This window comes from Manis javanica, chromosome 3 (genome assembly GCF_040802235.1).
Source record: "Manis javanica isolate MJ-LG chromosome 3, MJ_LKY, whole genome shotgun sequence".
Lineage (NCBI taxonomy): Eukaryota > Metazoa > Chordata > Mammalia > Pholidota > Manidae > Manis > Manis javanica.
This window is the reverse complement of record NC_133158.1, coordinates 29,831,165-29,856,838: the sequence shown is the minus strand read 5'-3', so window position 1 is coordinate 29,856,838 and position 25,674 is coordinate 29,831,165. Positions and strand designations below refer to the sequence as shown.

The 25,674-nt window shown below is 47.4% G+C and overlaps 1 protein-coding gene across 5 annotated transcripts in view; it reads left to right on the top strand.

Annotated features, from left to right (window-relative positions):
* SRGAP3 (SLIT-ROBO Rho GTPase activating protein 3) overlaps positions 1–25,674 on the top strand; it is a 256,455-nt gene that overhangs the window by 181,543 nt on the left and 49,238 nt on the right. For 3 of the 5 annotated variants that reach the window (XR_012128993.1, XM_073230986.1, XM_073230985.1), the window contains exons 5-11: positions 1,653–1,838; positions 4,058–4,186; positions 5,668–5,889; positions 7,540–7,641; positions 9,867–10,064; positions 14,347–14,431; positions 22,112–22,139. Coding sequence is in view for 4 of the 5 variants with exons in the window: in XM_073230986.1 (XP_073087087.1) it covers positions 1,653–1,838; positions 4,058–4,186; positions 5,668–5,889; positions 7,540–7,641; positions 9,867–10,064; positions 14,347–14,431; positions 22,112–22,139 (950 nt within the window). In the remaining variant the exon portion in view is untranslated. Of the gene's footprint in view, positions 1–1,652; positions 1,839–4,057; positions 4,187–5,667; positions 5,890–7,539; positions 7,642–9,866; positions 10,065–14,346; positions 14,432–22,111; positions 22,140–24,604; positions 24,692–25,674 lie in introns of all 5 variants that reach the window. The other 2 variants (XM_073230984.1, XM_073230987.1) reach the window with 1 other exon arrangement.

Below are 25,674 nucleotides of genomic sequence, written 5' to 3'. Positions count from 1 at the left end.
AGGTCTTGGCTAGGCAGGGGCATATCCCATTCCCAGGTAGAAGCTGTGCTCTGTTAGCTGCTATAATTATCGAAACAATAGGAGAAGAGAAAAAACAAGGCTCAGGAGCCATGGATTCCAGAAATGTCCTGGGTTTCTAAGCCTAGAAAGATGATCATAAAATTGATATTACATAGGAAAAATATCCTCCTGGTTGGGGACCAGGGGACTGGATACTGTTGGTATGGAACTGCCCAGCTTGCTCTAAGGCTGCCATGAGTATTCACATCTACTGAGAAAATGGTAATGAATTAAGGAAACAGTATGATATGGTAGAAAAATGGTAGATTAAAAGTCAGAGGCCAAATTTCTAATATGGTTAAATACACACTTACCATATAACCCTCCATTTCACTGCTAGGTGCTTTCCTAAGAGAAATGAAGACATATGTTCACACAAGGAGTTGCACATGAACATTCATAGTAACTTTCTTCATAATAGCCCCAAACTGTAAACAACCCACATAACTGTCAATATATGAATCGATAAGCAAATAGTGGTATGGCCACACAATGTAAAACTACTCAGCAATAAAGAACTTCTGATACAAGTCACACATGAGAGAATCTCAAAAAAATTTTGCTGAGTGAAAGAGGACAGACCCAAAAGAGTTTATACTCTGTGGTTCTATCTATACCATGTGGTTCTAGAACGTATAAAACCAAGCTACAGTGACAGCAAATCAGTGATTCCCCGAGGCTGGAGTAGAGGGTGAAGATAGACCACAGGGGGGCATGAAGGGCATTTCTGGTATAAGGAAAGCATTCTGTATCTTGATTGTGGTGTTGGCCACGTGGATGTAAAGTCTGGAGACTAAATTGATAATGCTGTATGACCTTGGATAAGCCACTTGATCTTCTGGGCCTCAGTTTCCCTATTTGTAAAATTTGGTGGTTGGATTAGCTGATGTCTAGGATTTCTTCTGTTTCAAAATTCCCTTGTTATAACAATATCCAGCTTTTATTATGGAAGTATAATAGTAAAATGCAGTTTCTTTTAGAGGAATTCGTTTTATAGCCAAGGATGAGTTTATTTCAGAGCTCATAGGATATCAAATTAGGTTATCCAGTAATATACCTTTTGGGGACAGGGCCATTTGCAGACCAGTGTTACCTAAGGAAACAGCTGAGAAAACTATTTGTATGTGAGTAAGAAGGATGTTCCCATGGAAGTCCCATGAGTACCTGAGGATGGGCTTTCCCAGTGACACTGTGGGTAGACGGAGAGGGACACAAGAGTCATGGCTGGCAGGGCGAGAGAGGGCAGCTGAGGAAGGGCCAAGTTTGCCATGTCACCTCTGAGACCCCCAAATGCTTGGCGGCTATGCTTGCCCTTTGTAATTTCCTCTCTATTAGTCCGTCCCTGGCATTTAGGATGTAATGCAGTTGATGGCACTGACGATGATGATGGAGCTGCTATTGATAATTATCGTCATTTCCAGTCCTCCAAGACTCTGTGCAAAAGTGAACAACTGAGGGAGCCAGAGTGCATCATGGGAAGAGGGCAGGGTGCAGCTGACTGGGGCACAGAACTGGGAAGGGGGCTGGGAGCACTAAGGTAAAAAATGCTGGGCTATATGGACTGCTGCTTTTCCGCACTCATGTGTCCGCAGGTCATGAAAACATACCACATGTACCATGCAGAGAGCATCAGTGCAGAAAGCAAGCTGAAGGAGGCTGAGAAGCAGGAGGAGAAGCAGTTCAACAAGTCGGGAGACCTCAGCATGAACCTGCTCCGGCACGAGGACCGGCCCCAGCGCCGCAGCTCCGTGAAGAAGATTGAGAAGATGAAGGAAAAGGCAAGTGAGGGCCCTGGGGGAGGCGGGGGGCAGGGCATGCTCCCTGCTGACAGCCTCGACCTCCACATCTGCACCCGACGGGGGGTGGGGATAGAATAATGCTGCCCACATCTGTTCTCTTGGAGGCCTGTGTCATGCAGGAGGCAGGGCTGGCCAGGCCTCACTAGCACTAGTCAGGGAGCAACAGGCAGGGAAAGGTGCTCAGCTGACAAGAGAGCTGAGCTGTGACCCATGCCCTTCTCAGATGGGTGGAATCACTGGGCATTGGTAGGGTTGGGAGATGGTTCCTGAGGCTGGTTTGGTGGTTGGGAGCTGGTTGGGGCTGGGTGTGACCCGACAAAATGGAATAGCACTGGGCTACCCACCAGCGCTGGGAACCCAGTCCAAAACGCCAGTGCAAGCCAAAGATGGGAGAGCTTAGAATCACTGTGTATTTAGAATTGCTAGAAGAGCCTGTTTCTGGAAATGCCCAGAGTAAGTGGACCCTGGAGAAAGGTCAGAGATCTCTGAAGAGAATTAAAAGGTTCCCTGCTTTAATTAATGGGATCTCCTCAACTGCACAGCCAGGAGAACCTGATCTGGAATAAGGAATGCTTAAGAGCATCCACATGACGGAGGAAAACCTCTTTCTGTAAGGTGTCTTTCTACCACAGTGGGATTCATCAGTCTCAAAAGGGCAAGGTGGCATCTCTCCAACCACTAGCTCATCACAGCTTGCTGCCCAGGCTGGCCCAGAACAGGCTGCTCCCTGGGGAGGCAGTCTGGCTCCTAGCCGAGACCAGCGCCTCTAGCTGCCCACTCCTCCTCTCTTCACATGCAGACAGCCAGAGAGATGCATTTAATGCCTACTTTGTGCAGGGAGTGTTCAGGGAATGTTTTAGTGATGAATAAGGGAGATCATGTCCTGACTTCATAGAGCTTACTTTCTAGTGGGGGACACAAAACATCAGCAAGTTTGTAAACAAGGTAAAATAAAAAATATACAATTTCAGGTTGTGAAAAGTGCTCATGTCCTTCAGTATGTAAATGGATAACTGTGGTACATCTTGGAATGTTATTCCACACCTAAAAGAAAGGAGCTATCAGCCATGAAAAGACATGGAGGAACCTTGAATACATATGACTAAATGAAAGAAGCCAGTCTGAAAAGGGTACAAACTGTGTAATTCCAGCTATATGACATTCCAGAAAAGGCAGAACTATAGAGACAGTGAAAGGTCTGGGGTTGGGAGGGAGGGAGGGATGAATAAATAGAACACAGATTTTCAAGGCAGGGAAAATACTCTTTTTGATGTTATAAAGAAGGATACATATCATTATACATTTGTGCAAACCCACAGAATGTACACCAAGGATGAGCCCTCATGTAAACTGTGGACTCTGGGTAATAATGATGTGTCAGTGTAGGGTGGTCAGTTGTAACTCATGTATCATTCTGGTGTGGGTGTTGATAATGGGGAGACTGTGTGTGGGCTTGAGGGTAGGGGGTTTATAGGAAATCCCTCTACCTTCCTTTTAATTTTGTGATGAACCTAAACCTGCTCTAAAAAAGTCTTAAAAAATTTAAGAATGAAAATAATCACTAGTAATTGAATAACAATTAGATAAATGGAAAAAAAAATAGACCAGGGCAGGGGGATAGAGAGTGGGGGAGGGTCAGTGGAGAGGATGTATTTTAGGCAAGGCTGTCATCAGAGGCTGAGCTGACCATGTGACCCTGAGCAAGGAACTGAATGACGCGAGGAAGCAGGCCGCGTGGAGACTGGGAAGGATGGCCTGACAGGCAGAGGGAGTAAATCTGAAGACCTTGAAGCAGGAGTGAACTTGGCCTCTTAAAGGCTGGGCAGTGAGGGAGGTGTGGAGGCAGAGGGGCTTGAGAGGCGGGCGGGGGTCAGGTCCCAGAGGACTTCACAGGCCGTCATCACAGCTTGGGAAGCCGCTGGGGGGTGTTGAGTAGGGGCCTCAGAAGGTCCTATTTACACCCTGCCTGGTAGAGAGGAGTAACTGCTGCTGCTTGTTGAATAGTGTCGTTGTTGGCTGCACATGAGCAATGCAAGGTGAGCTTTTTCTGTACTGGGTCCAAACCATACTCACCTAGCATATGGAGTAAGGCATCCCAGAGGTGTGTGGGGATTGACTCATAGGTAGTCACTGTAGGAAAACCCCCAATCCCTTCCGGCAGCGACTTGGCTCTCATTTCTACTCCTTTCTTCCTCCAGAGGCAGGCAAAGTATTCTGAGAACAAGCTGAAATGCACCAAGGCCCGGAATGACTACTTGCTGAACCTGGCAGCCACCAATGCAGCTATAAGCAAATACTACATCCATGATGTCTCCGACTTAATTGATGTGAGCACCTGGGGCATCTGGGACTAAACAGGGCCCCACTGCTGAGCTGGCACCAGTCCTCTGCTGAAGGAGGGGCTGGCTCTTGTCCTCAGCAGACATACCAAGGTGGCATGTCCCTTGAGCTCTGTTGGAGGTGAAGGGCAGTAAGCATTTGGGGCCTGGGAGATGAGTATCACTTCATGGTCACTACTTCCATGGGTGCGAGGGGCCTCTGCCAGCTCCTGTATGGTTGGGTCAGGCAGTCATGTATTCATCATGTACTTCCCAAGTATCCTCTTCTACACCAGGCCTTTTGCTGGGTTTGGGGGTATAGGGGTGATCATCCACAGTTCATGCCCTGGGGGATTTCCCAGGGTGGTACAGATGTTTATATGTTTAACCCCCAGGTCTAGTCTGCCAGAGACACATATGCGCACAAAAGAAAAATGTGTAGGAGACAGATTACACAGATCAGTTCTGCTTAGGGATGTTATCTTGGGAGAAATCAGGCAGTTTAAGTAAAAGGAGAATGCAACACCCTCTCCTGAGGACCAGCTGTGTAGGACATGCTAGAGGGACAGCTAGGCTTAGAGGAAGAACATGGTGAGCAGCATCACCAGGTTAAGTTTCTGTGTCATCTGTGTTGGAGCTGGGACTGCTTCTCAGATCTCCCTGGTCCCATGCAAACAGGGATCTGGTCCAGAAGATGCTCAGTAAAGTTTCCCTACTGAAGGATGGATCCTGGTGTGTCCCATGAGGAGGTCAGGGGGCCACCACTTCTCTCATGGCACCATTCCCAGGAGAGGGAGCTGCGCAGCCCTGCCTGTGCTGTCCAGTGCCTGAAGCCAGAACACTCGTTCTTACAACGTTTCTTTGTCACTCTTTCTAGTCCTTTCCTTTTTTCACTACCACATTCTTATTGAGCACCTACTAGCTCTAGGTTTTGAGGTGCCACAGTGAAGAGGAGCCAGTGGGGCTGCCCTCATGGAGCTTACCATGCCTACTGCTGACACGTTAATAGGCAAATTACAAGGCCAAGTGGCAGATGTCACAGTGAGGCAGGTGGAGTGAGATGTGGGCCCCTAGAAGAGGGATACCTGATATAAACACCGAGTGGGGAGAACATCAAGGAAGACTTCGTGGAGGAAGTGACCTCTAAATTGAAACCTGAAGGAAGAGTATTTAGGTAGGAGGAGAGAGGCAGAGAATGCCAGGCAGAGGGAGTGCATGAGTGAAGGCCTAGGGAGGAGAAAGAATAGGGTGAATTTGGGGAGCTGAGAGATGCTTTGCTCTTGCCCAAATTGCAGCCTCCAATTCCCTCCCTCTGAGGGTTTTTGGCATGATTTGGGTAGTAGGATTCCAGAGTGCTCTAGGGCCTCCAGGATGAAAGATTTGGCCATGGAAGAGGAGGTAGGCGTAAGTCGTGTGACGGGAAAGGGAATGCTCGTGGCCCCTTCACGTCAGCCCTGACCTGCTCCCTTTTCTGTGTGCCCCTCTCCAAGTGCTGTGATTTGGGCTTCCACGCCAGCCTGGCCCGCACCTTCCGGACCTACCTCTCAGCCGAGTACAACCTGGAGACCTCTCGCCACGAAGGGCTGGATGTCATTGAAAACGCGGTAGACAACCTGGATTCCCGAAGTGACAAGCATACAGTCATGGACATGTGCAACCAGGTCTTCTGTCCTCCCCTCAAATTTGAGTTCCAGCCCCACATGGGGGATGAGGTAGGTCTCCCAGAAGCACATGTTTAAGTCTGCTTCTGTCTGTTCTCCTATGCGCTCCCAGAACATCCGTGGGAAGGGAATGTCAGCCCCCACATTCCACACATAAGAGTTTTATCTCAGAGGCCCAGGGTCAAGTTCTTGGGTCAGAGGCATCCCTAGCCAAGAAGTTTACCACTAAGACCTATGTCTTACTGGCTCAAGTTTCCCTCCTGTGAAAGTGCACAGCCTTAGCTCTCCTTAAAACCCCTCCCAGTTGTGTCTAGAAGACCACAGGGGAGCCCCCGCATCCACACACAATCATCTCCCATTCTCTCCTGGATGCCCTGGGATCGTGAGCGGCCGAGCCTCCCCACAGCCGCTCTGTTCAGCCCTCCCGCCAGGGCCCTGCCTGTCCTCCCCAGGACCCATGAGCTTCCTTCAGTGCTTACGCTGCTCGGATCCTCCTATGTTCTGGAGAGAAAAACAAATAAATGGGAGAAGACACTTATCCCTGGCTCCAAAATCAGCACACTAGTTACCCAATTTTTATAAAGCCCTTTGTGCATCTAGCTACTTGAGCTTTCCTGTGTAATTCCTCCCTCTCTCTAGGGCTCAGGCCCTTGTCTCTGGAACCAGTGGGGGAGAGCCACCCCATGTCATGTCGGCTTCCTCATCTCTGCCATCACTACCCCTGGGATTTGTGCACAGAACTGTCTCCTAGTGGCCTCGTTCCCTCCACCTAGACACACCCCATCCAAGCATAACGGGGTTGGGGGAGACTCATACCAACAGTGTCCCGGGCCCTGTCAGCTCCTGGGTCCAGTAGAAGCTCAGCTGGGCCATCCACTGTACCTTCTTGGCAGGGAGGAACCAAGAGCCACCTGAGAAGATGGCATTTGCTGGGCCCTCTGGATGGCTCTGCCCACTTTCCTCATTTGCAAAAGAGGTTCCTCTGCGGGTCTTCCCCACACCTCCTGCCCCGTCCCTCTGCCCTTATGTCCAGCGCTTTGGGCCCATCACCTGGATCTGAAAATTCTGTCCTCATGGTTACCACTGGTGAGGCCAAGCTTGGGTTGCCTGATTCGTGGTAAACAACAGCGCCCTATTGTCCCTACTGATCTCAGCTTAGTTACACCAAGTAGCCCAGCTCACAGGTAGAAACAGAGGCCTGTGTGGAATAGGTGTATGGCAAACAGCATTTCTCTGCACCCTTCCCCGCCTCTACCCCTCACCCAGTCAACGGTTGGGAAAGAAGGGCAGCCAGAGTGCTGTTGCCCCCAGCTGCCTCTGAGTCACCTTTATGCTGGGGAATAGGAGCACTATGAGCGTTTCCCATTCATTGTTCTTTTCATTGGCTTCTCTTTTCTATTGCTTTCTTACGACAACTTCCTGCCTTGAAATTCACTAACTAGTCTCACTTAATGAGATTATGGTAAAGCTTAAAGCTCCGGGAAACCCTCAAGTGCTGCAGCAGAACCAGAGGAGCAGGACTGAGAGGCCACACCTTACAGTTCCAGGTGGCAGGTTTCCATCTGCCTCTGCAAGATGTATGACGTTACACAGGCCACTTAGTCATTCCAAGTCTGTTTCCCCGGTGTTGATAGGGATGTTAACGATAGCCCTTGCCTGAGAGTGCGGGGCTACTGCAGATGGTGTCCGTCCTTTCCGCAGGTGTGCCAGGTCAGCGCTCAGCAGCCTGTCCAGACAGAATTGCTCATGAGGTACCACCAGCTGCAGTCCAGACTGGCCACTCTGAAGATAGAGAATGAGGAGGTGAGCGGGCCCCTCTGCCTGTAAGGGATTTCCTTAGGAAGGCCTGCCTTGGCCTGGAAGCCGGCTCTCACCACGGAACACATAAGAAAATGGGGGTTCATCTGTGAGATAGAATAATACTCAGCCACTGAAACCATGCACACCAGGATCTCTAATGGCACAGTGCAATGCTCGTAAGATGTTAAAGAAAAACAGAGGGAGTAGAACTCCCATGTTCACTATCCTAACTGGGCTAAACTAGAATATGTGTACATGTATCTGCATATTCATGTGCTTAGAGAAAGCCTGTGGATGTATTTTAAAATGTTAATTGTGGTTTTACCTGGGTTGCAGGATTATAAGTGATTCCTGTTTTCTTCTTTGTGCTTTCCTCCATTTTCTGTAAGAGTTTATGTCATTATCATCAGAAACAGTCATAGTCATTTTAAATTACACAATGAAATAAACAACCCGGGGCATACTAAATGTGTCATGGATTCTGAGCTCCAGGGAACTCTGTCTTACTTTGGCCAGCACACCTCCCACGCAGCTGGTGACCCAGGATTACCACGGGGAGTGTACAAATGCAAATCCGAGCTGCAGTGGTTCCATTCTGATGTGGACTGCTAAAGCCAGATGGGGACCATCCTATTCCAGCCTGGCTGCCTCCATGCAGGGAGGATGTCAACCCACTGGAGGCTCTTGGGGAAAGGACACCAGGATGCGGGGAGTGTCACTGGAGGACTTGGGCAGGTTTATCACTGAGAAGGGCAATCACAGATGGAGTTGGAGAGGCATGGTCCCTGTCTTCACATCGCAAGAGGACTGTCCTGGGCAGGGAGGGCTGGTTTGCTGTGCCTAGGACAGAGCTAGGAGGGATGTGAGACAGACACCATCACTCAGGATGGTAATGAATGAAAACAGTCTCTGGAGGGAGGTTGTGTGGAGACACATTGTATATTTGTTTTTCAAACCTGAGGAGAGAAGAGATGAACAGAGTATTTTCTTTATGTCCTACATCTTCCCCCAAAGCATTTTAAATTGTTTACATGGAACAGTATATGGATAGTAGTGCTAATGGAATTCAAATTGAAATCAGGGCCACAGAAAGGAGAATAGAGCACACGTTCCTCTGTGCAGGCTGTTCATGGCTATGGAAATGCTTAATTTTGAACCTGAGCTTTTGTCAGGCTATCTTAGAAAGAACTGATTTATTCATTTATTTGTTCAAGAGGTATTTATTCAACTAATATTTAGTCAAGTGTTTATTAAGCACATACTGTGGACTAAACACTGTGCTAGATGCAGAGTAAACTCAGTGAACAAGACAACATAGTATCTCCTCTCATGGAGTTTTTGTCCTGGTGAGAACAGGAGGATGATTAGAACACTAAAGCAAAGCAATAAATGAATGAGTACACAAAATATCAGACAGTGGTAGGCACTAAGTTAAGATGGTAGGTAGTCTGGGGATCTGATGTCACCAGGAGGTGACATTTAAGTTAAGATCTGAGCAGGAGTTGAGCAACATAGTTTTACAATGAATATAAATGCCGTTTCTCCCCCGTTTTTGATGACCCTCTATCAAATAGAGAGCCTGCCATTTAGGCACAAGGCCACAGAAGGATGTTGTGAGGTCAGAGTTTGTGTCCTCTGCATGTGCAGCCTCCCAGTGGTCCATTCGATTCCAGGACAGAAGCTGGAGTCTGGGAGGACTGACTAGACAGCATGTCTCACATTGAGGTTCTTTTTCCTCACAAAGGCTTTCAATAGGAGTCGGGCAGCAGGTAGCCAGAGAATCTGTTTATTGAAAACAACCGCTCACCTTATCCAGACTCTGTCCCCTCTCTTCTCTAGATGAAGAGAACCAAGGGTAATTCCAGTGTTATCTTTCCTCAAGGGACCTGCCTTCCATTGGAGAAGCTAGTTTGGGGGCTCTGTAGCCAGGTAAAAAGAAGCAAGCCTAGAGAAACTCGAGTTCCTTATTTGTCACAACATTTTCCAAGGTTTTTTCTGGCAGAAGGAATCCAATAAAAGGACTTTAGATTGGGCAACCTGGATTCCCACCCCAGGCAACTAATTGGCCTTACTTTCCACATGGGTATAATGGGAATAATCACCTTTGTTCTCCTGCCTCCTAGAGGCTTTATATGGAAGAAATAAAGAAATGATTGGAAAAAGGACTTTGAAGTGTCAAAGGCATTCTGAGGCTGAAGGATTTTCGCCAACATGCTGTGCTTCTCTAGGTTAGGAAAACCCTGGATGCCACCATGCAGACCTTGCAGGACATGCTGACCGTGGAGGACTTTGACGTGTCTGACGCTTTCCAACACAGTCGATCTACAGAGTCTGTAAAGTCAGCTGCCTCTGAGACCTACATGAGCAAGGTCAACATTGCCAAAAGGAGAGCCAACCAGCAGGAAACAGAAATGTTTTATTTTACAGTAAGTGGTGTCCTAGACCCAAAACCCACGTCTGCTGACCCACTTGCTTGCTGTGACTCACGGGGCAGCCAAAGCTGGTGGGAGCCAGCAAAACCACGGGGGTCAGTTAAGACCTAAAACCCTTTCAATATGCTTCTCAAATGAAGTTGCCTAGCTTAGCTTTGTGAAGTGCAGAAAGTGAATTACTAGTGGGTAGCCTTGGCCTTGATCTTCGATTGGCAGTTATGGCAACTTTCCTGTTCTAGAAAGAAACCAGAGAGGGAGTTGTATTCACTAGGGTGTGAGGAAAATGGCTAACAGAGGCAGGTGCGAGCCCCAAGTAACAACCCTCAAGGTTAGTGTATGGTGAGCATGTTGAATTGTTTTAAGTTTGTGCATGGGCTGTGGAAACAATGCCCTGGGTGAGGTATGGAAATTGCTGGTGAGTTGCCAGCCCTTCTTGTAAAATCCTCGATTACTTAGGTTCCACTCTGCCAGGGGCAGGGCAGAGCAAGGGTTAAAGGGGCACTGGGGCTCTGGTGCACCCTGTGCTTAGTAGTAAGGGAGCCCAGAATTCTCTATTTCATCTGAATGTTTGATCCCATTCAGCCGTATCCATGCCAGAAAGTCATCCAGACTCTGCTTGAACAACCCCAGATATAAAAGCTCCCTCTTTTCCCCAAGCAGCCCTTTTGTTTGGCTTGTGGTTGGCTGTAGATACATGATGTTTTCCCTTATCTGTTATCTTCAGAAATCTGCCTCAGTAGGATTTCTGGCCATTGATCTTGACTCTGTTCTCTGGGGCAACCCAGAGAGAGGCTGATTCTACACAACAGTCTTTGGCATGGTTGCAGGGAGCTGGGTTTTCATTTTTCTAGGCAAAACATACCTGATTCTTTCCATTGTGCCTCATAGGCTTTCATTTTGAGTAGCCTGAGGATCCTAGTAACTCTCCCCTGAACATGTTCCTTTTGTCAATGCCTCTTCTAAATTGAGACTCCCAGGAGTGGTCTGAACAGCACAGAGCAGAGCTAATAGAGCCTTCACCTCCTTTCATACCAGCTGCTATGCTCCTTTTCATATGTCCTGAGATCATAATTTTTTTTAAAGGTTTCTTTTTTAAAAGCTATTCTTTTTTTTTTTTTAATATCAGTTAAACTTTTATTCCCTGTGTGCTGCTGTTAAACCAGGCCACCCTCCTCCTAAAGGATGGGTAGGTAATATCTAGGTTAGGTCTTATGTCTATCACTAACTAGATTTCCTCTTGATGGATTCACTTCACAGTTATAGACTGTCAAGATACTGAATCATTTGTTGAACATACATACTGTCTCTTCAGACCTTCTGTGTCTGCAGATTCAGGGAGCCTGGCCTCCATGCTGTAAAGTTTGTCAATTAAAAAGACAAATGAGTGTGCCAGAGCCAAGGCCAAAGGCGGAGTTGTTCAAAACCTGCCACGAGGCTGATATTGATCCACTTCATCAGCATTTGTAGATGGTGATCATTTAACTAGTCACAAACCCACCCGATTCTAATATCTAACTCCATCTTGTGATAGGCTTCATCAGATCCCTTGTTGAAAACCAATAGTTGACACGTACTGCATTGCCTTGAAAACACTCTTTGGCTTTGTTGTTTTCAAGAAAGAAAACGAAGCTAGGCTTAGTGAATCAGCCTATGCCGATTTCTGGGGTTTCAGCTGCTTCCAGTGGGGACCTGTGATGTTTGCAGAGAGAATTCATGGATACAGAGTGAAGTGAGGAGTGCAAATGAATATTAAGTTATGTTGGCAGCAGAAGCAAAGGAATCTGGGCAGCAGAAGCAGAGAAGGGGGTCCAGCCAGCATGAAATTAAAAGACAGAATTCATCAACGTCCGTGATTAGGAGTCACAGATATTATATTTTAATCTCAATATTCAAGTTATCGATGTGGTTGGCTAGTACACCTCATGGCTTGGTGTTGTGATATTATTTTAGGTATTTTTAAGGATATAATACTCATTTTAATGCAAACGCCAGTATAATTCGATGGCATTCTTTGCCTCCATGGGTCACATGTGAAGCCTGGGTGAAGCTTGGAAGAAGTGGGCAGAGTCCACAGGCCTAGAGCCCCATGGTGTAACTTGCAGTAACTGGTGACTAACCCACCAAGGCCTGAGTTACATGTTTGGGAACAGAGCTTCAACTACCAAGGGCGGTGAGGCATGATGGAGAAAATGCCCCCTTATGCCTCTGCTCTGCTTTTATGGTGAATTCTTAAACACATGATAAAGTCAGAAGGTATTATTATTTGAAGCATCCAGAGAGAGCCTGTAGGTGAGCAGTTATCAAACTGAAGTGTGCATTTGAATCAAGTGGGGAACTTCTCGAAAACGTAGGTTCCCACACTACCACCCTTCCCAAGGTGGGCCTTGAAATTTGCTGGGCATCTGTGGTGTCCTTCCCAGGTATAAAATTAGGAGTTAGACTTAGTAATTCAGAGCAGGAATCTGCATTTTGACTTTCTCCTAACTGGGTAGGAGGCTGCTGGTCCAAACACCACAGGAGAAACACTGAGTCTTCCCTTGTTTTATCCTGAGGAAGGCATGGAGGCCCAGAAATACTCAGTAATCTGCCCAGGGTCACACACTGCATGGTCACAGCTGGGTAACATACAGGGCTTCCCAAATTTGCTGTCCAAGATTGTGGTGAGAACCAAATGTACATGTTTGAAAACTGTCAGTGCCCCATGGATACAATGGGGAGTGGTGCTTAATAACCAAGGGACAAGGTCCTAGTAGCTAAGAAGGACTATGGTGAAGGAGAGAGAATACCAGTCTCCCACTGGTCCAGCCATTCCAGAGACTCATCAAGGTAGTGCCAGGGTGAGGTGACCCCCATCGTGTCTGTGCACAGGTCAGCCCCCACCCCCTAGGCCTTTCCCCTGCAACTGTCTTCAGTGGGAAGATGGTGATGTTCTGATGCTCCTTTAGAGGTTGTACTGAGGCATGCTGAGCCTCTGCAGCCAATAGTTCTGCTCCTCAGCATCCCTTTCTGAGCATTCTAGCTGGGACGATAGAATGGATTTCTTTGTGAGAAACCAGCTGGCAGGTTTGGGGCAACCACGCCCATCCTGTGCCTTCTTTTTGCGGGGTTTGCAATTGCCGTTCCTTCTGCTTAGAAGACTCCTTCCTGCATGTACATGCATGGCCTCTCCTGACCTTCTTCAGGCCTTGTCTCACATATCCATGCTGCAGTGAGGTCTGCCCTGATTCCCTGTCCCTTCATTCCTGCCTTGTTTTCATCAACAGCATTCCCCACCTCCTGACCAATTGTGTATTTTGCTTATTTTTTTTGTTAGCTTATTTTCTGTCTCCACGCTCTGCATTGTCAGCCCTACAAGGTGAGGGATTCAGCTAAAGTTCTTAGCCCTGACCATATCCCTGGCCCAGCTGAAGCCACTGGAGGTTCAGAAACAAATTGGGTGTTGACCCCTCCGCAGCGGCTCATGGTCCAGCAAAGGTGCACCCCGACAGAGGGTGCTCCGGGCTGTTTGGGTGATGCAAGTGGGCATCAGGTGGAGGGCCTAGGCAAGCTGGTACCTATGTAGAGCCATGACTGAGACCTGGCTGGATCCGGGGGCCGGTGGATGTGTTTCTCTTCTGGGTGCTCCCGTCCCTCAGCATTGCTGCAGAGCATACTGTGCGTGGTGAGGCCCCAAGACTGGAGGCTGCGAGGGACCTTGGGCAAAGCACTTCTCTGTGCTAGCCTCATGCATGTCATCTGTAAAAAGAAGAAAGCCACATCCCCCCATTGCAGTTTGGATTATTTTAACACGAATAGGTCTGTAGGGGCCTGCAGATACCGTCCTCCCTCAGTGTGGGGCCAGAGGAAAGAAAGACTGGTTCCGAGGCTCCTCTGTGACAGATGGGATAGAGCGCTGCTGCCTTGGCTGCGCGCCCCTGGGATGGTTCCCATTTTTATTGCCCTTGTCCCAGAACCACCACGGAGCTTTGAAGACTAAGGAAGCCCTCTGTCTGGGCTGCTGCAGCCCTCACCTGACAAGAGTGCCTTCCTTTGCTCCCATTCCTCCGAGCCTGCTTTGTGTTCCCAAAACTGACTTGCAATGTGCCAGAGCCCTCATGGGACTGGACAGCCGTGCTGGGCAAAGCTGGGGGTCTGACGGGGAGGAGCAAAGGAGCAGAGGCCCCTCTTTTCCCCAGTCCAGGTCCTGACCTCCCCACCCTGGAGGTCTGTTCCAAAGGCAGAGCTGATGTGACTTGGCCCTGCAGTCTGTAATGTCTCTTTGCCTTGTGTCTTACAGAAATTTAAAGAATATGTGAACGGCAGTAACCTCATCACTAAGCTGCAGGCCAAGCATGACTTACTCAAGCAGACCCTGGGCGAAGGTGAGTCGGGTGGTGAAGGCCTCTGAGGAGGGACTGCCTTCCCCACTGGGTTTTGTTGTGGCCTCTTGGGCTGTTTCAGTTTGAGACACGGGTCGCTTGGTGGAATGAGGCCTGGTACTGGAGCCACCTAGCAGGATTGGGCAGGGTGGGGAAAATAGTGCAGGAACAGATGCTGCCGGGGTCTACTCTAGCTGCAGAAAACATGGGGCAGCCATAAGTCTTGGTTCAGGTTCTGGGGGAGGGTCCAAGGCAAAGGTGTCCCCCATAGGTAGGGGGTGGGACCCAGGGACACAGATGTCCTCACGGACACTTTTCAGCAAATATTATTTGCCAGGAATACTGTTGGAGTACCTGGCCAGGAGTATAGATCTTGAGAAGAAAAATATATATGCAGAGTTGGTCCATGAGGGACCAGGAAACTAGACTTAAAACTACCCCAAGGCTTCCAACAGCAGCTGGAATGATACCATAACTGTTCTCATGACACATGAGGCCTTATCTCACTTGACCTCCACCTGCTTCCATGACCTGATCTACTATTCTCCACTTCCTTACTGTGCTCCAGCCACAGTAAGCTCCTTTCTGCCCTTCAAAACCCATTGAGTTTACTCCTGCCCCAGGGCTTTGCATATGCTGTTCCCTCCACCTGGAATGCCCTCACCCCAGATCTCTGCATGGATGGCTCCTTATCCTTCAGCTGCCCGCACAGATGTCACTTCCTCAGTGAGACTCTCCTTGCCACCCAACCTCAAGGAATCACCCACCTCAGTCCCAGTGCTCTCTGTTTGATTTTCTTCATCTCGCTCATGGCCACATAAAATCATCCTGTTTTTTATTTGTTCACTTGCCTATGGTCTTGGTCATGTCTCCCTGCCGCCCGCCCCAGCAGTATCATGCCTTCAGTCAGAGTAGAGACTCCCTTGCTTATTTTGTCCACCACTTTATCTCCAATGCCCAGACCATACCTGGGTCATAGCAGGCACTCAAGAGCCACTGAATGAATGTTGAATGGAAATGTCAGCAGGACATGAACCAGGCCACAAGGTCGGGGATGGTTTGGCAAGTCCTGGTGCCCCTAAAACCTGGTGTGAGGCTCAGCTGTGGGGGGAGGAGCTGAGCTGGGCTTTCTGAAGCTGCTGGGGCCCTGTTTGGAGCACCCTCAGCCCCACATCCAATGTATTGTTATATTCTGTTTAGAGAGGGCTGTTGGCTGACAGGCATGCTCTACCAAAAGGAAAGAAACCAGGGACTTAAAGGACCCACACAAGAGTCATGAAGGGCATTTCTTAGGTGACAATGCCAGTAGATCCCAAGATGACAGCTTGAAGCAGGCTAGCCATCACCCAGGAGTTCTTCAGGGAAGGAGGGGAGGGACAGGTGAGAGCTGTGCTGGGTGCTGGCCGTGGGATGCTTGCCACCCATGACATGTCCTTGCCCCTCACTGGACCACTCTGTTTCCCATGTGTGTGCACCTTCTGGTGGCTATGCTCTGGCCACACGAGTCCGTCCTAACACTGTCCACCCGGCACCTATCAGGTGGGCTGTGGGAATCTGTAGATGTGTGGCATTTGCCAGCCCCATGCTTTAGAGGGAATGTTGATCATTTAAACCATTTCCCAGCCCCAAGACTCTTATAGTCTAGCTGGGAGACAACTCATGAATCCATGAAAAATTAAATAGTGATAGTGCTAATTCATACAGAAATAGTTGATGAATTACCAGGTGAACAGGACGGACTCTGAGGGCTGTGAATCAGGTGGGGAAGGGGTCATTAGGGCACAGAGGAGCTCAAAAGGCTTCAAGGAAGATGAATAACTAGGGTTTGGAGGAGTAACCAGGGCTTTAAAACTAGTATCAGTGGAATTTTTTCAATCAACTTGATTGACATGTAACTTAAATACAATAAGATGCACGCACCCATTTTATGTGTAGAAATCAGTTTTGACAAACATATACATCAAGATCAAGGCATAGACTATTTCCATCACTCCCAGAGTTTCCTTGTACCCCTTTCCAGCTAACCCCCCCTGGCTATTCTCCACCCCAAGCAACCACTGGTCTGATTTCTATCACCACAGATTAGTCTGGTGTGTTCTCACAGGGAGGTTTTGCGGGTGATAGAAATGTTCTGTATCATGATCTGGGTGGTGGCTGTGCATGGATGTACACATTTATCCAGACTCATCGGTTGTGGGGTAAGGTTGAGGAAGAAGCTTTTTCTTCACATCCGCCTCCCCACACTGTCCACCTTCTGCCCATCCTGACTCTGCAGTCTTGGGCCCCGAGTGGGGCCGTGGAGGAGTGTGGGTAACAAAGAGGGGACCAAAGCAGCGAGACTGGAGGGAAAGACACCAAGTCCCCAGGGAAGCCCGGGTGGCTGTGTGACAGGGCGGGAGGGTGCTTCTGTGGTCGCGGTCCTGGAGCCTGGGGACTCTTATTCACGAGCTGTGTGGACTGGTGTATTTTCAAAATCAGATGCCCTGGATTTAGAAAACTAGATGTTATTTTAAAATATAAGATCCTAGATGAGAAAGTACTTCTCTCCAGCTCCCCCATGAGTGTGATTGCATGCACCCTTTCATCACCATGCTTTGCCTGAATGGCATTAATGAAATGATAATTCGTTTTGGTTGGCGTGACTCCTGATCCGGGTGGTATTCCAAGGTTATTGAGCCGTCAGCTATGCTTGCTCTGAGATGTGGCTCGCCAGCCCTCCTGGGTCTTGAGATGAAGTGCAACAAAACACTGCAGGAAAATACCGCTTCGGAAGTGTAAGGGCAGCTAAGTCAGAGCCATCGAGGGGAATCTCCGTAGTGTCACTTCCTGCTAAGCCATTGGTGGGGAAGCCCATTGTGCTTCCTTTGATAACTAGGATGGGTCTTGTTAGACTGGCCAATTCTGATGTGTTTTTTTTCTAATAAATCTTTTGTTTTTAAATAGTTGTATATTTACAGAAAAGTTTCAAAAGATAGTACAGAGTTCCCAGGCACTCCACATCCAATTTCCCCTATTATTAGCATCTTCATCTGTTATGAATATAGTATATTTGTTACAATTAATGAATCTGGATATGTTATTATTAACCAAAACTAATAAATTACTGAATTGCTGAAAACACTGATGCTGAGACAAAACCTTCAGTCATTTCTGTATAGCCATTGCCAGATAAAGGAGTATGTGGAAAGAATTCCTAAGACAATACCCCTCTCTTAGGGTATGAAAGTGGAGAATGTACACTAACTTACATTAGTAAAGTTCCTGCCTGTTGGACAAAGCGGGGGCATGAAAAAATTGAGCAGTCTGACAAGAGAGCACAAAATCTTGGCTGATTCATCCTTCGGAGTGTCGATAGATGGTTCACCTCTACCTGCGCATGTTGACTCTCCCATTCAGTAGAAAGCTCCAAGAGCGGGCTAGGGCAGGGTCACCTGTATCAATGTCCTTTTTATGTCATCTGAGGGCTATTTTGTATTGGGAAGGACAATCTGGCAATTTTGAAAGCAGGTGAGAAGTATGAGGCTAGGAAGAATATTTTGAAAAGACAGATACAAGGCCTTTTTTATTTTTAGAAATTTTTTATTAAGGTATGATTGATATACACTCTTATGAAGGTTTCATGTGAAAAAATAATGTAGTTACTACATTTACCCATATTATCAAGTCCCCACCCATATCCCAATGCAGTCACTGTCTATCAGTGCAGCAAGATGCCACAGATTCACTATGTGCCTTCTCTGTGCTACACTGTTCTCCCCGTGATCCTCCACACCATGTGTACTAAGCATAATACCCCTCAATCCCCTTCTCCCTCCCTCCCCAACCGCCCTCCCACACCCCTCCCCTTTGGTAACCACTAGTTCATTCTTGGAGTCCCTGAGTCCGCTGCAAGGCCTTTTTTTTTTTTTAATGAAATGATATGTCATGTCCAGTTCCTCAGTTTCTCTCAAGTACTCTTTTGACAGCTTTGCTCAAGGAAACTCAAGATCTTTTGGTCATTCTTATGTAGAAGCAAATTTTTTAACACGATTGACCCCAGACGCACAAGTTCAAAAAGCTTCAGTGTCCCACATATGGGCCCTCCTTGTTACAGATGTCACCACCACATCCTGGGGACAAGAATACACAGCCTTATATGCCTTTGGTGGTTGCTATTTTGTCTTATTAGCCAGAGGATTCTTACTTTATTATCATCTCTGAGTCTTAGATCTCTGACCTTTTTATTGCTCCGGGTAGTCTGTAAGCTCCAGCGTTTACACCCAAGACACAGGTGATTTTTCAATTTACTCTAGCCTCTCAAGGATGGATAGTGCATTGTCTATAAAAGGGGTGGGACATAACCTTTCCAGGCCAAGATGTAATAGCCCATCACAGAGCAAATGTCTGCCAGGACCAGACAGTCTGACCTTCTAGAAAATGACTGAGCCACCAACTGTAAAATATTTTTTAAAACTCTCAACAGGTCTCAGAAGGTAAAAGGCAGGGCACTTCTGATGTCTGATTTTTGTCAGAACTTGAGGCACCACATTCCAAAAGATGTTGGTGATGGGTTCTTGAAAGCTGGAATGTGAGTCTGAATCTAACAGGGAATATATTAGATTCCTTGCCAGAGGAAAGTCTGTCTTGAGTGTGTTCTGACATTCCACTCCAGGACCTAAGCCCTTTGATTCCTACTTCCCTGCTTCTTCTCCACCTGTCCCTATTTGTCCGTTCACCTGTCCATCCATGTATCCAAAGCAAGGTGTTATGCTCAGCCAGGACTGGGGGTACAGAGTACACAGGACAGACAAGGTTCCTGCCTCTTGAGGAAGAGAGACCTCCAACAGTAAGCAAACTATTAAATAAAGAATTATAACTGTCATAAGTGCTATGAATGGAAAATTGGAGCTCAGAGAGAGAACAGTTATTCATGTCAAGGGAGGGATGGGAGGACCTGCTTCAGGATGGGTGATCAGGGAGGCCTGCGAGGGGAGAGGAGGTAGGTTTAAGCTGAGACTGAAGGAGGAGAAAGCATCAGCCACGTGAAAGGCTGGGGAAAGAGTATTGGGGCAGAGGGAACAGCATGCAGAGGGCGGGAAGGACTATGGCGAGTCAGAATTGTAAGGAGGCCAATGTGACTGGGCCATAGTGAACTCTTAGAGGAGTGGGAAGTTTTGGAAGTACGAGGAGCTGGGGCAGGAAACCCCTCCTCTGTCTCCTTTGTAATCAGAGTTACACAGCTGACCATGGCTCTGAGGGAAATGATGTATGTTATAGTCAGTACAGGCCATTGGTTGACCCCTTTCCTGGATCACCATCAGCTTCAACACAGGGTCTTGGGTCTACATGAACATTTAACTTACACGGTACCTGGTAAGAATTTGCCCCAGAACCCAGACACACAATCAAATTAAATAGAACCAATTTGTTTTACTTAACTTTTCTCCCTCCCTGCTTTGGTTTCTGGCTGCAGTTCAGCCAACTGCAGGCACTCTTGTAGCTGCTTGTGGCTTTGGTCAGAAATTAAGGAACTGTGTGTTGATTTGCTCCAGGTTCTTCTTTTGGACCTCTGTTACTCTCTCCCTCCCCTCGTTTTGCTCCCCAACCCCATTCAGCATTGTTTTCTGCAGAGAAAATAACTTCTTGGTTCTTTCTTTAAAAAGTTCCTTCATGTGAATGCTGGATGGGGTTCTAGAGTCTAGAGCTGTGCTGCTCAGTGTGGTGGCCACAACCACATGTGGCCACTGAACCCGTGACACATGGCAAGTCTGAACTTGTGTAAAATGAACAACAGATTCAAAGAGTTAGTACCCTCCCCCCCAAAAAAATACCACTCTGTCTTCTTAATTCTTATTTTGATACATACTGAAATAATATTTTTGATGTATTAGGCTGATACAATATATTGTTAAAATTAACCTCACCTGTTTCTCTTTACTTTTTGTAATGTAGCAACTAGAAATTGTGGCTTGCATTATACACAGTTGACAGCACTGGCCTAGATGTTCTCTACTGCACCATAAAAAGATCAAAGTACTGAATCATGTCATATGGATGAACCTCAAAAGCACTATGCTAGGGGAAAGAAGCCAAATGTAAAGGACCACACATATTGCATGATTCCATTTTTATTAAATGTCCAGAATAAACAAATATGTAGAGACAGAAAGTTTATTAGTGCTTGCCATAGGCTGGAGGTGGGAAGAGGGAGTGACTGTAAATTGGCACAAGGGATCTTTTTTCATGTGATGGAAATTGAATTGTGGCAACAGTTGCACAACTTTGCATATTTGCTGAAGATCATTGAGCTGTGTATTTCAAGTGGGTGAGTTGTATGATTTATAAATTATACCTCAATAAAGCTGTAAAATATGAAAAAGAAGGCAGTGGATAGGAGTCTGGATTCCAGAGAAATGGGAGATCTGGAAATAAGATGAGGGAGTCCAGATAAGATGTAAGCCTCTGAGACCAGCCAGAGAGGGAGTGTGGAAAGAGAAGAGGAGGCCCAGGACGCATCCTGGGGACCTCCAGGCTTTTATAAGTTAGCGGTTGGGCAGATGAGGAGGAGGCTGAAAGAGAAAAGGAGGAACAGCCCCTGGGGCAGGAAGGGGGCAGCCTGAAAGTGTGGAGTCATGAAAATCATGAGAAAGCTTTACAAAAAAAAAGGGAGCCAGGAGCTGAGTGGTTGGTGCTGAGAAGTCAGGTAAGAGCAGACGCTGACTGCATTCTGCCATACAGAGCGGTCTCTGTGCAGCGGTGAGCACGGAGGCCATGTGTGGTGGGGAGCTGACCGCACCTCTAAGCAGCTCCTTCAGGCAGGGGATGAAGGATGGGGGTGTAGTTAGAGGGAGAAAGGGGGCACGGGGGCTATTTAAAAAGCTAAGTTAGGTGTGCCCGGGGCATGTTTATATGCTGATGGATGCAGTCCAGAAGACAGGAGAGAGGGGAGTGCTTGCAAAAACCAAGCCTGAGAAGGGCAGAGGAGATAGGGCCCAGAGCACAAGGGCCAGGGCTGGGCTTGGTCAGGAGCGGGACTCTGCCTCGGGAGTACCAGGAGACGGGGTAGTGGGCAGGCATGGGTAGGTGGGTGGTCTCATGGAGGCATGCTGAGACTGGCTCACTGATTTTCTTTTCCAGCAAATGAAGTGAGAAGGTCTTCAGCTGAGAATGAAGGCAGGAGGGGTAGGGGTGGGTAGGTAGCAGGCTTTAGGAACAACAGAAAGGTCTTAGGGCTGGTACCCTTCAGGCCAGCATAGGACAGGGACTCAGTAAATTTGTTGGTATAAAGTAGTGCATGAGTTCTAGAGCTTTGATGGGCATAGAAGGGATTGCTTAGGGTGCTGGTTAAAATGCAGATTCCTGGTTCTTAGCTCAGATATTCTCATTCAAGGGGCCCATGAGAGAGCCAAAACATCTGTATTTTTAACCGGAACCCAGAAGATTCTGATGCAAGTGGTCAGCTGTAGTTTGAGAATCACTGAAAAAATGTATGTTACAATAAATAATGAAATGAACGGAGCCCAACACATTTGAGGCACTGGGGATTTAATAAGACTCAGTTCTTTCCAACAGACCATAGCTTAGGCATAATTAAAATTCACATTTAACAAATAATTAAATTCAGTTGTTTCTTATTTTTTGAAAAAGATGAATGTTCTCTGGTTAAAAAAAGAAACAAACACCAGTGTACTCTTTCCTTTGCAGGGGAGAGAGCAGAATGTGGCACAACCAGGTAAGAGCTGGGGATCTGTTCTTTCTCCTACTGCCTGAGGTGGGGAGTGGGGTGAGGTGGGAGGAGCAGGGGAGGTTGGAAGTGGGAGGACAGACCCTGCTGAGTGCCCAGGGAAGCGGGGGGGTATTCTCAGGACAGGATAGCTGTTCACCAGGAACCCCATGGGCGGCGTGGCCCTGCTGAGAAGGAAGCATACGTGCTGTTTCTTCTGCTTTGCTTGTTCTGGCATTAGATTGATGAAGCCACACCTGCTCCCAGCTGGTGACGGGGAGGGGCCTTTCAGAGCTGCTGTGGGAAATACAGTATTTTCCCCTGGCTCTATCCATCTGGTGGGACTGTAATATATATTGCAGGGTGGCTGAGGGCAACCAGTAGAGGCCAGAGGCTGTGGGGCAGCTGTTGACCCATTTCCGCATCTGTTACATGGCTGCTGAGCAAACTGCCCAGTCTAAGCAGGGGGCCCAGCCTGGGGCCCCCATTTGCCAATGCTTTGGAGTGGCTCGTATCACACTCATCTGGGCATATGCATGTGCATATCCACAGCTGCCCCTGCTGCCCACACCCTGGCTTCGGACCCCCTGGACACTTGGATGGACTGATGGGGGCGTCCCTACCTGGGAGAGTAACGAATGGGCAACTTCTGCTTTCTGTCCAGCTTGCTCAACATTACCCTCCCTGCTTCTCCCCGAGTACACCAGAGCCAGTGAACACTTTGCACCCGGCAGCTGATAGTCAGCAACTGGGCTCTTTCCTCTACTTACACAGTTTAGACCTGTAAACAGCCCTGTCACTGCTGATGTTGTTTCCTAGAGCCCGTCCATTTCTGAGTTCCCAGCAATAACTATCCCACTGCCCATCATGAATTTGGCCAGTGGCCCAGAGTTCTGTACGTTTTTATCATGCGGCAGTTGAAAGCGGCTTTTTGCCTCATTCTGGGCCAAGTGACCTGATGACATCTTTTCCCCGCAAAGTCTTCCCTGTGGCCCAGAATCCTGGAAAGCTGTCATACTTGGCAAGAGGGAGGATGAATCCTCAGCTCTCTCCTGCTCATCTGTAAGGCAGTTTGCTGGGAAGAGGCTTGGGAAGATCTAGGGTTTTCCGTTCTCTGGGCCTAGGATGGGGGAGGGGGAGACTGCGGACTCTCAGAAGCTTAGTCTGTGCAGCTGTCCCTCTAGGCCTTGGCAGTCTGGGACCCCAGGATGACTCATAATGCCAGGCGAGGACCTTCCAGCACATGGGTCAGCAGATGTGCAGGCTCACTTTCTAAGAACCTTTTAGAAACAAAATCCTTATTTATTTATTAATTTTTCTCACAAGAGGATGTTATCATAGCCCCAGAACAACAGAAGCCACACTTTACACCAAAGTTTACAAATAGAGAAACAGACTGGGGGTTGGGGGTGTGGGTGGGGGATGAATTGAGCTGTCCCTTACTTGCCCTTAATTCTTAGAAGTCATGTGATTGTAGGAGAGATCTGTAATCAAAACCGTGACCACGTCCCAGGGTCTACCTCAAAGAAAAGTTGAGGGTTTTTTTTTTCTTTCCCTTAAATAAAGCCTTCTGAGATATCTTCTACTCCCTCTTCAACCTCGGGCCTCGGAAATCCAAGCTAGGATTACAGACCTCCCACTTAGATACACTGCGCTAAGCTGCAAAGCCAGCCATCTGCCCTCTGGCCCTTGGCAATGTCAAAGGCAACTTTATTAGTATATGAAACGTTTCCCCTCACTTCCAAAAATAATTTTTAACTTGTTCAGTGAATGGCCAACTTGGAAGTGGTTTTAAAATTAATCTTACAGGCCTTGCCTGAGATGTTTCTATATCCTGCCCAAGGTTGGTGTCATTTTAGATGATTTGTGAGCAGGTCCCCAGCCAAGTTGCTGCTGCTGGCCTTGCATAGAAAGACCAATTTTTGCACATGGGCTGCAACATACTTTGTATTTTCTCACACTTAAGAACCTTACCTTAAAATAGTCAAGTTCATAACTCCATACTTAGGCTGACCAGACACTGCAATGCACTTGAAAAGTATATGGTAAATGGCAAAGCCAGATGTAAACCTAAGGTTTGATTACAGTTATTCACGCTATAGACTGGCTTCCCTAACCCAGGCTGGCTTGTCCCTGCAGTTGGGATTAGCAGTGAGATCACTTGTGCACACCCAAGCAGTGTGTAAGAGCCTGACTGCCATTGACCTACAATATAGCTACCATTTCAGATATTGACACCCACGTCTATTGGGTTGTCAAGGGAAAATCTTAACACTGTCCTTTTGGTCATAGAATAATTCTGAAGCCAATTCCTGTGTTGCCATCGTATGTTAAATTTTATCTTGGTCAAAAGGCAGAAAGGGGACATTGGTCTCTGGTTTCTCTTTCTTCCTCTCCGTGGCTCTCTCTGTTCCTGTTTTCTCTGCCTCTCTCTCTTTCTTTCTTTCTTTCCTTTTTGCTCTGCAACTGAGCAGCAGAAGAGATGGAAGGCTTAGGCTGCCCCACTTTCCTTGGCTGAGCTGCCCCCCCGCTCCCCACTTTGTGCCCCACCCAGCACTTCAGTAAGTCGGTATCAATTTGATGTCATGCAAAGTTGGGATAGCTACGTTTCCTTGTCAGAGATTGCAGCCAGTGCACATAGCACCACACAAATAAATAAGGTCCAGTGTTATTTGAACAGTCCCTTGCTTTCTGGACTGGGCAGGAGAAATGGGAACAGTATCCTGTTTTCCCTTTATTCCATTTTATAAACTTAAAGAAAACATCCTTAGGACTTGTTTTAAGGAACACCCCCACCCCAGCTGGACACCCTAGATTTTTTTGATATGGGGTGTCCGACACCTACATTAAGAGTCTCTACTCTTGCTGGGATTTTAATAGAGAATTTAATGCTACTGCTGGATGCTCTGTGATAAAACCAACTTCCCAATTTTACACTCACATCAGATTCTTGAATAGGAAGGGCTGAATTCTATTCCCAGTCTCAATGACATATTCTCTGTGTGACCTTTGGCAAATTCCTTAATCTCTCATGGGTTCACCTGGCTTATGTTGAAAGTGGGTTTAATAATTGTTGCCTACCTCACAAAGTTGTTGTGGATATCATGCAATGTGAGATAAGGAAATGATCCGAGAATGTTCACAAAAAGAAATGCCAAACACCGAAAATAAGGCGGCAAAAGATTGCTAGCCTCAAGCTATTCCTAATGCCAAGACTTAGAACCTATGGCCTTGTGTCACATTTGAAATGCAAAAGCAAATTGACTGTAAGAAATACCACTCCTACATAATCACATCCTCAAAAAATAAGTTAACTTATGAAAAAGAAATGACATGGACTTAGCTAACCAAATTGACATAGATCCAAGATGGGCTCAAAATAATCTTGCCTGTTGTTTCTTTTCAAAATTTTGGTCTGTGCTGTTATTTTGGTTCCAGTGTTTGGGTGGCATGATACTTGGATTCAGCTGTGTCTTTGCCCATGCATGTCCTGGAGCTAGCAGCATTTGCTCAATAACCCAAACACCTAGGAGAAGTTGGTTAA